This window comes from Miniopterus natalensis, chromosome 17, assembly GCF_054644295.1.
Source record: "Miniopterus natalensis isolate mMinNat1 chromosome 17, mMinNat1.hap1, whole genome shotgun sequence".
Lineage (NCBI taxonomy): Eukaryota > Metazoa > Chordata > Mammalia > Chiroptera > Miniopteridae > Miniopterus > Miniopterus natalensis.
The window spans coordinates 33619927-33633933 of NC_142097.1; the positions used below are offsets into that span (position 1 = coordinate 33619927).

General features: G+C 36.3%; 1 protein-coding gene across 3 annotated transcripts in view; it reads right to left on the reverse strand.

Moving 5' to 3' along the window:
* The window catches only part of USP32 (ubiquitin specific peptidase 32), a 103018-nt gene that overhangs the window by 59299 nt on the left and 29712 nt on the right, over positions 1–14007 (reverse strand). For all 3 annotated transcript variants that reach the window (XM_016203539.2, XM_016203532.2, XM_016203547.2), the window contains exons 3-4: positions 6267–6372; positions 1849–1967 (exon numbers count right to left, since the gene is read on the reverse strand). In XM_016203539.2, the coding sequence (XP_016059025.1) occupies positions 1849–1967; positions 6267–6372 (225 nt within the window). The remainder of the gene's footprint in view (positions 1–1848; positions 1968–6266; positions 6373–14007) is intronic.

A 14007-nucleotide genomic window follows, 5' to 3' on the forward strand; every position in this document is an offset into this window, starting at 1 on the left:
AGGGATACAGATCATTTATAACCTAAAAGAGATATGGTGGAAAAAATTTCTACATTGTTTAATGATATCCTACTAAGTACAGCAATATGGTTAGTCTAGTCGTTTCCAAACATTTAACAATGCAATCCAAACATTTACAACAACAATGACAGTCTTGTTTTTCTGAAGGGAAGAATATGATATTCACACTTGCTACACATGAGGACATTGCCAAAATGCTTAGAAATTGGGGATTATAACCATATCTTTTCTCTACTCCACATTTAGTCTAGAAAGAGTGTTAGCAGAATAAACTCCATAAGCTGATGCTCATTTTTACACATGTTAACATCACTAAATTAGAATAAGTCTTACCATCAATAGTATCTTTCAATTATAACTGGCAGCTAAGATACTGTTATAAGATCCACCTTATGTACCCTAAGAAAGAAGCTGCCAATTATAATAGCTACTTCTACCGCCTTTACATATAGTTAATATTTACTGAGTATTTACAATACCCGGAGCACCATTCTAAACATTTTGATATTAACTTAATCTTTAAAGCAACTCTATAGGAAATACTATTATCATCCCCATTTTACACATGAGAAAACAGAGACATCAAAAAGTTAAGAAATCTGAGCAAGGTTATACAGTGGCACACATAGGATTGAACCCAGGTAGTCCAGGCTCCAAAGTTTCTGTGCCTAAGCTATATACCATACTGCCCGTCCAACTTAGGAAATATAAAGTAATCTCTGAAATCCACCATTTCAACTGATCACTCTAAAATCCTATCTGTCAAACCTGACTTATTATGTTTTTGAGTCATAGATCTGTTCTAAAAAGGAAGCAAAAGGAAAGTCTCCTTTTATAAACTGTTGTAATAGTAGTCTAGAAAAAATTTCCAATACTGTAAAAGGCAATTAAAAATAAATGGAACCTGAACTGAGACATCTTTAAAGAGCAATATAAAACATGAATTTCCACTTTAAAAACCAACTACCAAAAAACAAATTCAGTAAGAAAAAAAGAATACAACTCCTATGTGAATTTCCTTTATAACATCATCAGTCAAGGCTAATAAAGCCAAGACAGAAAATGCAAAGACCCATTCCATATCACTGAAATTTAGGTGCTAGATCCCTATCCTTTAACTAAAGTGCTTCTTTTTATAGTTTTGGGTTTTTTTTAAGAGTGCAAAAACATAATAACATTGTTATAGAAGGTCCAAATAAGCCTATTCTAAGTAAACTGATATTAAAACATGGCAATTTGAAAAGCCAGGGTCTTGGATACAATCATCAGACACATTACTCAGAAATTACAGCAGGTAAATACAACAAATAGTTGAATCAGATAAAATGAAAATAGAAAAATTTTGAAAAGAGAAAAAAATGACAAAATTTTTAAACCCGAATATTTCACAATGCACATCAACTAAGTAATAAAATAAATAATAAAATAGGTCTTAATGGGTCATACAGGTACCAGAATGGCTCAAGGCAAATGAGTGATAGACCTATACGTCCATGATAAAAAGCAATGGCATTACAATGTGAGCAACACTCAGGTTCCTGCAGGATCACATGTGTGAGCATGTGTGTGTTGGTGTGAGAGTATGAGAGTATGTTTTATTATACCGTAAACACAGACAGCTGCCTTTACAGTAGAACTGGGTTTCAGATTCACAAATACAGCAGTAGTAAGTGCCATGGACCCTTGAGCATAAAACATGGTTGAAAAATCAACTATTAAATACAAAAATGAAAAGAATAAACAATTATTCATCATAGCTAAACTCATACAACTAAGAGTTAATACTTTGTCAGCAGGTAGGGATAAAATGTAAATCTTTAAATATACCTCTGAGAAACACTTCCTGAGTGTATCTGGGACTTTACCATCCACCACATGGAGCATTCTTTCCATTTCTTCCCGTGTAACATAGCTTCCGGATTCACTTGCAAAAAGACTAAAAATGTCTAGGAGAAAGGAAAAATAAATTAATCTTATTACAGATCAAATATACTCTGGTAGAAGTAGGGAGGAAAGAGAAAGGTAATAATAACTGAGTGATTACTAGTGCCAAGCACTTGTAAACACTTAAGTTTATTTTTCCTCAAAAAAACCCCAGCAATGCAAATTAAACCAGCAATGTGTTATCTTTTCAAACATACCAAATTTGCAAAAATGCTTAGGTGTGACAATACAAAGAGTTTAACAATAATATGGAAGAAACAGAGACTCTTATACACTGGAAATTAGAGTATGAATTCCTGCAACCACTTTATAGAACGACTTGTCAAAATCTAGTAAAGATGAAGGTGTATGCTAGACATTAATAGTCTAGGCAACTCCACTTCTACCCTTGAGAAATTCTCATACATATGCATGTCCATAAACAACATTAACTGGAGTATCGACTGTAATAGCAAAATTTAGGGAAAAAAGATAAATGTCTATCAACAAGCAAATAGGTAAAGTGAGATACAAATGAACTCACATACAATGAAATACTATATAACAAAATAAAGGAACTAAGTGCTTCAAGATGGATAAATATAAAAAATATTCAGGGAAGCCCTGGCCAATGTGGCTCAGTTGTTTGAGTGTCATCCCATGCATCAAAAGGTCACCAGTTCAATTCCCAGTCAGGGCACATGCGCAGGTTGTGGGTTCAACAGGAGGCAATGGGTTAATGTATCTCTCTCGCAGCAATGTTTCTCTCTCTCTCCCCTCTCTCTCAAATCAATAAAACATATTTTAAAAAAATATTAAGGGAAAAAGCAAACTGCAAAATAATCTGTGTAGTGTACCATTTATTTAAAAAGTTTAAAATCTGCAAAAACAGTTTAAGACATGTTTAAGGATATATAAGAAAGGCATAAGCATATAAAAACCTGTATGAGAAATGAAACATCACCACGTCATAAGAATGATAACCTCTGTAAAGGGAAGAATGGGAATGTGACCATGGAGTGATACAGAGAACCTCACCTTGGATATAATATTTTATTTCTTTAAAAACTAGATCTGGGATAAATATAATATTAAGAAATAATAAAGCTGGGTGGAGGTATATAATATGTGTGTGTGTGTGTGTGTGTGTGTGTGTGTATGTGTATTTATATATATATGCTTGAAATACTGCTGTTATGGATTGAACTACATCCCCAAATAAGGTATGTTGATATCCTAACCTCTGGGTACCTATGAATGTGACCGTATTTGGAAAGAGGGATCATAGAAAGACAGAAGAGACATTCCATCCTTCTGAAGGCCCAGGCCCAGTGGGTTCCACAGTCTTCCCTCCCACACCCCATGGCTGATTCCCTTAGGGCAGTGATTTTCAACCCTTTTCATCTCATGCAACACATAAACTAATTACTAAAATTCTGTGGCACACCAAAAAATATATTATATATTTTGCCAATCTGACAAAAAAAATAGGTATAATTTTGATTCATTCACACTGGATGGCTATTGTGTTGGCTGCTGTCATTTTTTTATTTGACAATCTAAGGGAAAAGAGGGCAGTGACCTTGACTAAATTGTCAGATAGTGCATGTTTTAAAAATTCTTGCAGCACACCAGTTGAAAATCACTCCTTAGAGGGAATATATTATTACTGGAGGGCTCTAACCATCTGTTATGGGTTGAATTGTGGCCCCCCAGAGATGATGAAGTCCTAACTCCAATACCTGTGAATGTGACCTTATTTGGAACAGGGTCTTTGTGGAGGTAATCAACTCAAGATGAGGTCATTAAAATAGGCTCTAATGCAACATGACAGATTATAAAATGAGAAGACAGACATTGTTGGAAGAAAGCCATGTGATGAGATAGGCAGACTCCAGTAATGCAGCTGTAAGCCAAGGAATGCCAAGGATTGATGGCTGCCCCCAGAAGTTGGGAAGAAGAAAGGATTCTTCCCTATAGTTTTTAGAGGGAGCAAGGCCCTGCTAACACCTTTTTTTTTTTTAATATATTTTTATTGATTTCAGAGAGGGAGAGAGAGAAACATCAATGATGAGTCACTGATCAGCTGCCTCCTGCACACCCCCTACTGGGGATCGGGCCCACAACCCGGGCATGCACCCTGACCAGCAATCAAACCATGACCTCCTGGTTCATAGGTCAACGCTCAACCATTAAGCCACGCCAGCCGGGCTAACATCTTAATTTTGGACTTCTAGACTCCAGAAGTGTGAGATAATAAATTTTTGTTGTTTAAAGCCACCTAGTTCATAAAACTAATGAAACTGTATATTAAAAAGGAAAAAAATTTTTCAAGTAAAATATTTGTGTTTATTACTCAAAAAATTGTTATTTTTAATTATTGGCTGCCTGAAGCCAGAGTATATGTTTGTTGGTAGAGCGATGCTACTGAAAAAACTAGGATCATAGTTAAATTCCAATATATAAAATTGGGTTTATGGATATGTCCTTTACCTTGATTATGATAATGTGGGTATAAATATATGTCTCAACATATATCAAAATGTACACTTTATACATGTACATTTTATTCCATGCCAATTAAACCTCAATGAAACTGTAAAAAAGGAAATAAATGCATATCCTAGGAAATACAGATTGACAATGATCAACTAAGGTTATCTTCTCTTTCATGTTTAGGGGATAAATGATGCCTTCTCACTATATCTGCCTGCTGAGTAGAATTTAAAGGTCATGGATGAAATCACATCTCTTTCCAGGCTTAGATAATTCACTTAATAAAATTAATTTCTGAAATTAAAGTAAAACTATTAAAAAGAATTAAATCTTTTACCAAGAATCTGTATAAAACATTATCAAGTAAATGAATATCTGTTTCTATTTGTGAAGTAAAGCAAGAATCTATGCCATCAAAATTTTTAAAATAACCTTCTGAGATATAATGTACATTCCTTAAAATTCACCCTTTGAAAGTATACAATTCAGTGTAATCTTCATCACTATTTCATTCCAGAACATTTTTATCACAAAAAGAAGCCCCATGCTCATTAGCAGTCACTCTCCATTTCCTTCTCCTGCAGCCTCTACAACCACTAGTCTACCTTCTGTCTCTTCGGATTTGTCTAATGTAGACATTTTATATAAATGGAATCATATAATATGTGGCCTAATTTGACTGGCATGTATCACTTAGTATATTTTCAGGTTCATCCATGTTGTAGCATGTATCAGTACTTTATTCCTTTTTATTGATTAGTAATATTCTATTTCTTGGAAATAGCACATTTTTGTTGAATGCAGTAGTTGATAGACATTAGGGTTGTTTCTACTTGTGACTACTATGAACATTGCTGCTATGAACATTCATGTACTTTTTTTTTTTTAATGACTACAGTTGACCCTTGAACTACAGAGATTTGAACCACGGGGGTCCACTTATACACAGATTTTTTTTCTCAATAAATACCTGTGCTGTTTTTTAATCCACAGTTGGGAGTCCCTGCATACAGGGGACTGACTATATGCACTGATCTATGCCACATTATACAGGCAGACTTGAGCATCTGCAGGTTTTGGTATCTGCAGAGGGTCCTAAAACAAATCCCTCCCAGATACCAAGGGCAGCTAAGTTTTGAATGGGTCAAAAGTTGTATATGAATTTTCAACTATACAGGGGTTAGTGCCCCTAATCCCTGCATTGTTCCAGGGTTAACTATCTGTTTTCAATTTTCTTGGGTATATAACTAGGAATGGAATTGCTGGATCATATGATAACTCAATTTTTTTTTCCTTTCTTTTTTAGTGACTTAAGAGAGAGGAAGAGAGAGAGAGAAACATCAATGTGAGAGTGAAATATCCATCAAGCCCGCAACCTGGACATGTGGCCTGACTGCGAATCCAACCAGAAACCTTTTGGTGCACAGGATGACACCCAACCGAGCCCCACTGGTCAGGGCGAGAACTTGATTTTTAACAAAAGTCTGAGGAACTGACAGTTTTCTCAAGGGGCTGTACTATTTTACACTTCCAACAGCAATGTATGAGAATTGCAACTTTCCCACATCCTCACCAATGCTAATTATTACGTTTCTTTTTTATTTTAGTCACCCTAGTGGGGGTGAATTGGTATCTCATTGTAATTTTAATTTACATTTCCCTAAAAACTAATTATGTTGAGCATGTTTTCAAGTGCTCATTGGACATTTGTTTATCTTCTTTGGAGAAATGTCCATTCAAATCCTTTGCCTGTCATCAGAAATTTGAGATAAAATAATTCTGTACACACATCTATATTATCATTTTGAGATAATAAAAGTACTTACATTTTGCTTTCTCTTCATCTCTGCCTCTTGTAAGAAGAACAAGTCCAACTATTAAATTATTGAAGTGAAGTCCCTTTGATGTTCCACCAAAAGAACAGTAAATCACCTAGAGAAAATGATAAAGCCAATTTTAGATGTTTCAGTTGTTGAGGAATTTGAGGCTGGTAACACATTAAACAAATCTTGTCTCCATCTCCAAACAAGGCCCTTGTAAACTTTAGTGAAATGATGTTAAGTTCTCCCCCTTCTTCCTCTTTAACATCTCGTTATTGCACTGAGCCAAGAATATATTGTATCTTTTCTCAAGTACATATATCACTGGCTCACACACTGAATATTTATTCTTTCTCTTTGGAGTTCTTAGCAAGGTCCAGGAAGATAAAGGTCCTTTCCTTCAACAGTCCCAATAATGTGTTAAGGATTCTGTACGATTATAGAACTTCCTTAAACTTCTGTAAAAAAGTATCCACATCATTTTGATTTGAAAGACTGATATTCTCTAACTGAATGTGTAACCACACAGAAACTCCATTTCTTTAATATGATCTTTTCTCCTTTCTTTCATTTTGATTCAAACTGGCTTCAGTCAGCACCCTGACTCACCTGCCGCCTATATAACCAACCCATCCCCTAGAAGCCATCAGGGAGCCAGGTCTTTGAGCCTTTAGCTCATCTGGGACCCTAGGTGTGGGCCACCTCCTGAACTAATAAATCCCTACTTTCTTTGCTACAAACTCCTGTTTGTGTCTTACTGGGCATTGATGGGCACAGGCAAACAGACCCCTTTAGTCTGGTAACAAATGTCCAGAAACTCAATGGCAATCATATTGCAAAATATAAATGTATCATATTAACATGTTTTTACACCTTAAATTTAGTTACATATCAATATATTCAATTAAAGAGGTAAGAAAAGCCCTGGCTGGTGTGGCTCAGTTGGTTGGGCATCATCCCATGCACCAAAGGCTGCCCACTCAATTCCTGGTCAGGGCACGTGCCCAGGCTGTAGGCTCAATCCCCAGTAGGAGGCGTGCAAAAGGGAGCTGATCGATGTTTCACTCTCAATGATGTTTCTATTTCTCTCTCCCTCTCCCTTCCTCTCTCTAAAAAAAAATCAATAGAAACATATTTTTTTTTAAATCTGATGTAGTATGTCAATAAAATGCATAATTAAATAATTCAAGAAATAAAATTTAGACGATTAATATAAAAAAATGAAAAAATACATTCATTAAATGATCTTTATAGCCTGGCCAGGCATGGCTCAGCGGTTGAGCATCAACCTAGGATCCAGGAGGTTGCGGTTCGATTCCCGATAAGGGCACGTGCCCGGGCTGCGGGCTCAATCCCCAATCAGGGGTGTGCAGGAGGTGGCCGATCAATGACTTTCTCTCATCATTGATGTTTTTCTCTCTCTCTCTCCCTCCCTCTCCCTTCCTCTCTCTGAAATCAATAAAGATATATTTAGAAAAACAATATAGATTTATTTATTTTACAAATATATTTAATAATACTCTGGCACCCCATGCCAAAAATTGTATATTTCTAGTGCCACTGACAGTAAAACCTAGCAAAAACTAGCCTAGGGAGATGGCTCCAGATAAGAACATAAAAGCCATAAGAAGAATATAAACACTTTGTGGAATAAATATTATTAGTTGGGTTCCTGCATAAACTGGAGGAAGGTAACAGGAAAAACCCCTCTAATCCTAGGGGAGGGGCAGAATCACTGAGAAAGTCTCTCCAAGATCCAGAGACACAAGGTCTGCCTAAAAACTGAGACAGAAATAGAACAGAGAATGTCCCCTACCTTAGCAACCCTCACCCATCTGAACCATTGTGTTAGCAAACCATGAGGAAAAAGTAACAGCTGTCTACTGCGCGGGGGAGAGGCTAGAGTGTGGAGGGGACTCTCTCTGAGGTACAGTAACAGAGAAATGAAAACCAAAAGTTAAAGGTAGAGCAGACATTAGAAAAATTCTGTGGCAAATGACAACCCATCCCTAAAAAGATAACCACAGACTGGAATTCAAAGTGTACAGTGCACTGTGGGTAACTATTAGCGACACAAAATACACCTCAGCTACAGAGTAGACTGACTCACCTACTCATGCTAGAGACCTAGCCAGAAAAGAACACTATTTAGCTCAATCTCTACTGTCCTATACAAAACTTCCATCTTTCAACCACAAAGTTAAATGTTTATACAAATAAACAAACAAAGCTGGGTTGGGGAACCACCCAGCTTTCGTTTTTACAGATATTCAGCATGCAAGGGCTGGCTTGTAGCACTGGAGAACCTCAATCGCGTCTTCGATGTTGAATCACCCACTTCCTTCCCATGATAACCTAATCTTCCCAATCCTCCAGAATCTGTGACAGTACATACATGTATATTTTGTGCTTTCAATCTTGGTTCTGTTTAAAAAATACCCAGGAGTCCGCCTAACTTCCTCTTGACTCCCTTCTCCTTCATACACCTCAGGCTGCCACACTGCCTGGCTCTTCCCTGGGTTCCATACCCCCACTCAGCACAATCCAATGGCCAAGGTACAGACTGCTACTTACAAATAGCACCGCGTCCTAAGCATTTTTTAATCAATGATCTGGATTATGATATAGAAGGCAATTGTATAAATTTTGTAAATGATAAAGCTGGGAGGAATGGCTAATAAAAGAGGTAACAGAATATAGGATCAAACTCATCTCAGGATAGACACTTGGCTAAAGGTAAAAATATTAAATGTAATATATTTAAATTAGAGTTTCTTAAAAATTTAGTATATATAAGGATAGAAGAACAGAATCAAGCTTGGAAATTTTAGGCAACAAAGCTATAACCTTTTTGCATAAGTTAATACAATTTTATGCTCCATGGTAGTGATTAAAGAATAAAGTATTCTCCTACTGTTCGCTAATCTAATTCCATCTAAAGAACAGCATGGGATTAACCAGTATGCATACTAACTATGGTCAGCTTCTAGCTCCACCCCCATCTCTAAACCCAGAAAATGAGGCTGGGACTAAGTCAGGTGAATATACAGAACTATTTCCATGGCTCCAAATTTAAATGGGGTGGAACAAAAAAACAAAAATTTCACTGAATTCATGATATCCTACATCTTTGAACTGATTTGCCATGTCAATTTACAATATCCAAAACTTAGCAAGAACAATATCCAATTTACAATATCCAACATTTAACAAAAACGCTAACAATGTAAGAGAAATGTTTAACAGAGAATGATATTTGAGTGAAAAACTGACCGATTTTAACAGTTATTAGTTATAATGGGGTATTATTCAGCATAAAAAGAAATGAAGTTCTAACACATGCTACAACATGGATGAATCCTGAAAACATTATGCTAAGTGAAATAAGCCAGACACAAAAAAGGCAAATATTGTATGATTCCACTTACATGAAATATACAGAACAGGCAAATTCACTGAGACAGAAAATGGATTAGGGAGGGGAAATGGTGGTGTTATTATTGCTTAATGGGTGGAGTTTCTATTTGGGGTGATAAAAACATTTTAGAAAAAGAGTGTGGTGATGGTTCCATAATACTGTGAATGTAACTAATGCCACTGAAATGTACACTTCAAATGGTTAAAATATCAAATTTTGCTATATATATTTGACCACAAACACTCTCTAATCTCTGTCAGTAGGATACATCAAAGGAAGAGACTCGCTTGAGGCCTGACCTATCTCACTCATCCAGTCCAAGTCTGTGGTGTCATGAAATTATCTAGAAAATTCAAGGGCTGACTAACAAAGTCAAACAAAACCTAACCCAAAGGTAATTCTTAAAATAACTCACAAGTAGTTCTCGTTATTAAGTAACAAGGAAATCATTCTCAATTTACAAACTATACATTTACAGTTTGTGAAAAATGAGTGTGTTTTTTTTTTATTTAAATATCTTTTTAAACTTTTATTGAATTTATTGAGGTGACATTGGTTAATAAAATTATATCAGTTTCAAGTGTACAATTCTATACACTTTTCATTTTTCAATTACAGTTGACATTTAATATCAGTTTCAGATGTACAAAAAAACGGCTGTTCAGAATACAGAATGCATTTTCCCTCATAATGATAAAATTTTCCTGGCTAGCCCCCAGAATTCTACCTAAATCATAATGTGGTTAAAATAATGAGGAACTAAACAATAATTATAAGGACTTTAAAAGCATCCTACTGCAAATGTATGTATTTCATCTCTATTATGAACTAAGTAACTTGAGGGCTAATATAAAAATAAAGACATCATTTACAAATATTGTTTCCAAGGGGAAACGTCTGTACTATCTGATGAAAAGATAATAAAAAGACAACATGAATATGTCCCTGCCTATCTCTCCTCCATTTCCTCGTCTTTGCCTCTCCCCACTGCTGAAATTATTAGGCAGATGAAAGTAAGCTAAAGAAACAACAGTGAACAACATGAGTAGGGGCAGGGAACATTATCAGGTCCTTACATCCCAGAAATGTCCCTGACAATGCATCTACCTAAAATCACATTCCCAGAACTTGGATCACCTTCCTCTAAGGATGAATCAACCAAGAAGGTAGAAATGTGTTTGGCTATCCTTTGTTGTTTCCTTCTTTTCCAAGAATCCAGTTCAGGTCAAGAAGCAATGAGGCAATTGAGCATAGAGCACACTTTCTGCATATATATACATTGGCTACTGGCAACAATAAACCTGAAGGGAATGTCAATGAGGTACTGGTCAAATGCAGGTGCTGCGTTAGGGCTACCTTTAAAAACATGTAGGCTCTAAAATGGTATTTTGAAGAATGATAATAACTATGTGTCAAGGCATTCTTCTCTTACTTGTTCTGTCAGTAACCAAAGATATACATTTAACAAATAAATAGCACTCTGGTATATCTTATAATTAGGTAAATTTGAGAAACACTGCACTAACCCAAACACACATTCATTCTAGGCAACAAAAGAAAAAATAAACAAGTGGGACTACATCAAACTAAAAAGCTTCTGCACAACAAAGGAAACCAACAATAGAATAAAAAAGAAACCCATAAAAATGGGAGAAAATATTTGCAAATCATATCTACAATAAGGAGTTAATATCCAAAATATGTAAAGAACTCATACAACTCAAAGTCAAATAATAAATTAATTAAAATTTTTATTTTAAAAAGGTAGAGAACCAAATAGACATTTTCCCAAAGACATACAAATAACCAACAGGTATATGAAAAAGTAGGTACTCAACATTACTAATCATCAGGGAAGTGCAAACCAAAACCACAATAAGATACCACCTCACACAAGTTAGAATGGCTATAATTAAAAAATCAAGAGACAGCCTGGCCGGTGTGGCTCTGTGGTTGGGCATCGACCCATGCCCCAGGAGGTCACGGGTTTGATTCCCAGTCAGGGCATGTGCCCAGGTTTTGGGCTCGATCCCCAGTGGGGGGACATGCAGGAGGCAGCAGATGGTGACTCACTCTCATTACTGATGCTTCTATCTCGCTCTTCCTCTCTGAAATCAATAAAAGCATATTTGTTTTAAAAAAGAAACAAAAAAAATAAAGAGACAGCCCTTGCCAGAGGTTGTCAGTGGTTAGAGCACACCCAAGGGTCGAGGGTTCAATTCCAGTGAAGGGCATGTACCTGGGTTACAAGTTCCCCACCCTGGTCGGTGGTGTGTGTAGAAGGCAACCAAATGATGGGGCTCTCTCACGTCACACCTCTCTCTCTCTCTCTCCCCCTCTCTAAAAAATAAATGCAAAAAATACCCTCCAGTGAGGATTAACAACAAAAAACAAGAGACAATGCTGTATGGTATATAGGAAAGTTAAAAGAGTAAAATCTGCCTGGCCAGCATAGCTCAGCAGTTGAGCATCAACCTATGATCCAGGAGATCACAGTTTGATTCCCGGTAAGGGCACATGACAGGGTTGTGGGCTCAATTCCCAGTAGGGGGCGAGCAGGAGGCAGCCAATCAATGACTCTCTCATCATTGATGTTTCTATCTCTCCCCCTCCCTTCCTCTCTCTGAAATAATAAAGACAAAGAATTTTTTTTTTAAAGGATAAAATCTAAGAGTTCTCATCCCAAGGAGAGAAAAAAAAAATATATATATATATATATATATATTTGTATCTATATGAGATGATGAATGTTAACTAAACTCATTGTGGTAACATTTCATGAAATATGTTAAGTCAAATCATTATGCTGCACAGCTTAAATTTATACAGTGCTATATGTCAATTATATTTTAATAGAGCTGAAAAAAAAAGACGAGAGAAGTGTTGGTGAGAATGTGGAGAAAAGAGAACTCTTATGCACTGTTAGTGGGACTGTAAATTGCTGCAGCCACTATGGGAAACAGTATGGAGATTCCTCAAGAAATTAAAAATGGCACTACCATATGATCCAGCAATCCCACCCCTGGGCATATATCCAAAGGAAATGAAAACAGGATATCAAAGAGATACCTGCACTCCCATATGCATTGCAGCATTGTTCACAATAACCTAGATATGAAAACAACCTAAGTGTCCATCAACAGATGAAAGGATAAAGAAGATGTAATATATATATATATATACACAATGGAATATTACTCAAACAAAAGAAAAAAGGAAATCCTGCCATTTGTGACAGCATGGATAAAACTTGAGGGTATTATGCTATGTAAAATTAGCCAGACAGAGAAAGACAAGTACTGCATGGTATCACTTACATGTGGAATCTTTTTTTTTAAATACACACACAAAAAAACAAGTCTAACTTAGAAACAAAGGGTAGAAAAGTGGCTGCCAGGGGCTGGCAGGTGGGAGAAACAGGAAAGGTTCATAAAAGGGTATAAAATTTCAGCTGTAAGATGAAAAAGGTCTGAGGATCTAAAGTAAAAATATAGTGACTACAGTTGATAACACTGTGCTATATATTTCAAATTTGTTAAGAGAGTAGAACTTAGATGTTCTTGCAGAAGAAAAGGAAAGAAAAAAGGAAAGAAAAGAGAAAAGAAAAGAAAAGAATCCCCAAAAGTTAGATACTATAAACTCCAGGTAAGAAAAGTATTTTAGAAACCTAAGGAAACTGCTACAATGGCAATTTTTAAAAAGAAGAGTAAATATTACAATTCATACTTATAAGATACATCGTAACTGATAGAATATATAAAAAACTGGTAACATCCTTCCTTCAGGGAAGGGAAACTAGGTGGCTAGGGGACGAGGTAGAAAGGAAACTTTTCACTGTCCTTTGTACTTTTTAAAAATTTGAACCATGAGAATGTAACATGTTAAAAAGTATAAAAAAGGAAAAAGATATGCATTTCCCAATTGTCCTCATAAGCTATACCACATTAACAGAGACCAAACTAAGGCAAAAATGAAGTCACATCAGTACTTGCATCATGACAAATGTCATATTACTTAAATGAGTTGTCAGATAAAAATTTGTGAATTTGCCCGGCGGGTGTTGCTCAGTGGTTGCAGGCTCGATCCCCAGTAGGAGGGATGTAGGGACCCGCCGATCGATGCTTGTCTCTCATCAGTGTTTCTATCTATCCCTCTCCCTTCCTCTCTCTGAAATAAAAAAATTTTTAAAAATTGTGCCCGGCAGGGCGTGGCTCAGCGGTTGAGCGTCAACCTAGGATCCAGGCGATCGGGGTTCGATTCCCGGTCAGGGCACATGCCCAGGTTGTGGGCTTGACTGATGACTCTCTCATCATTGATGTTTCTATCTCT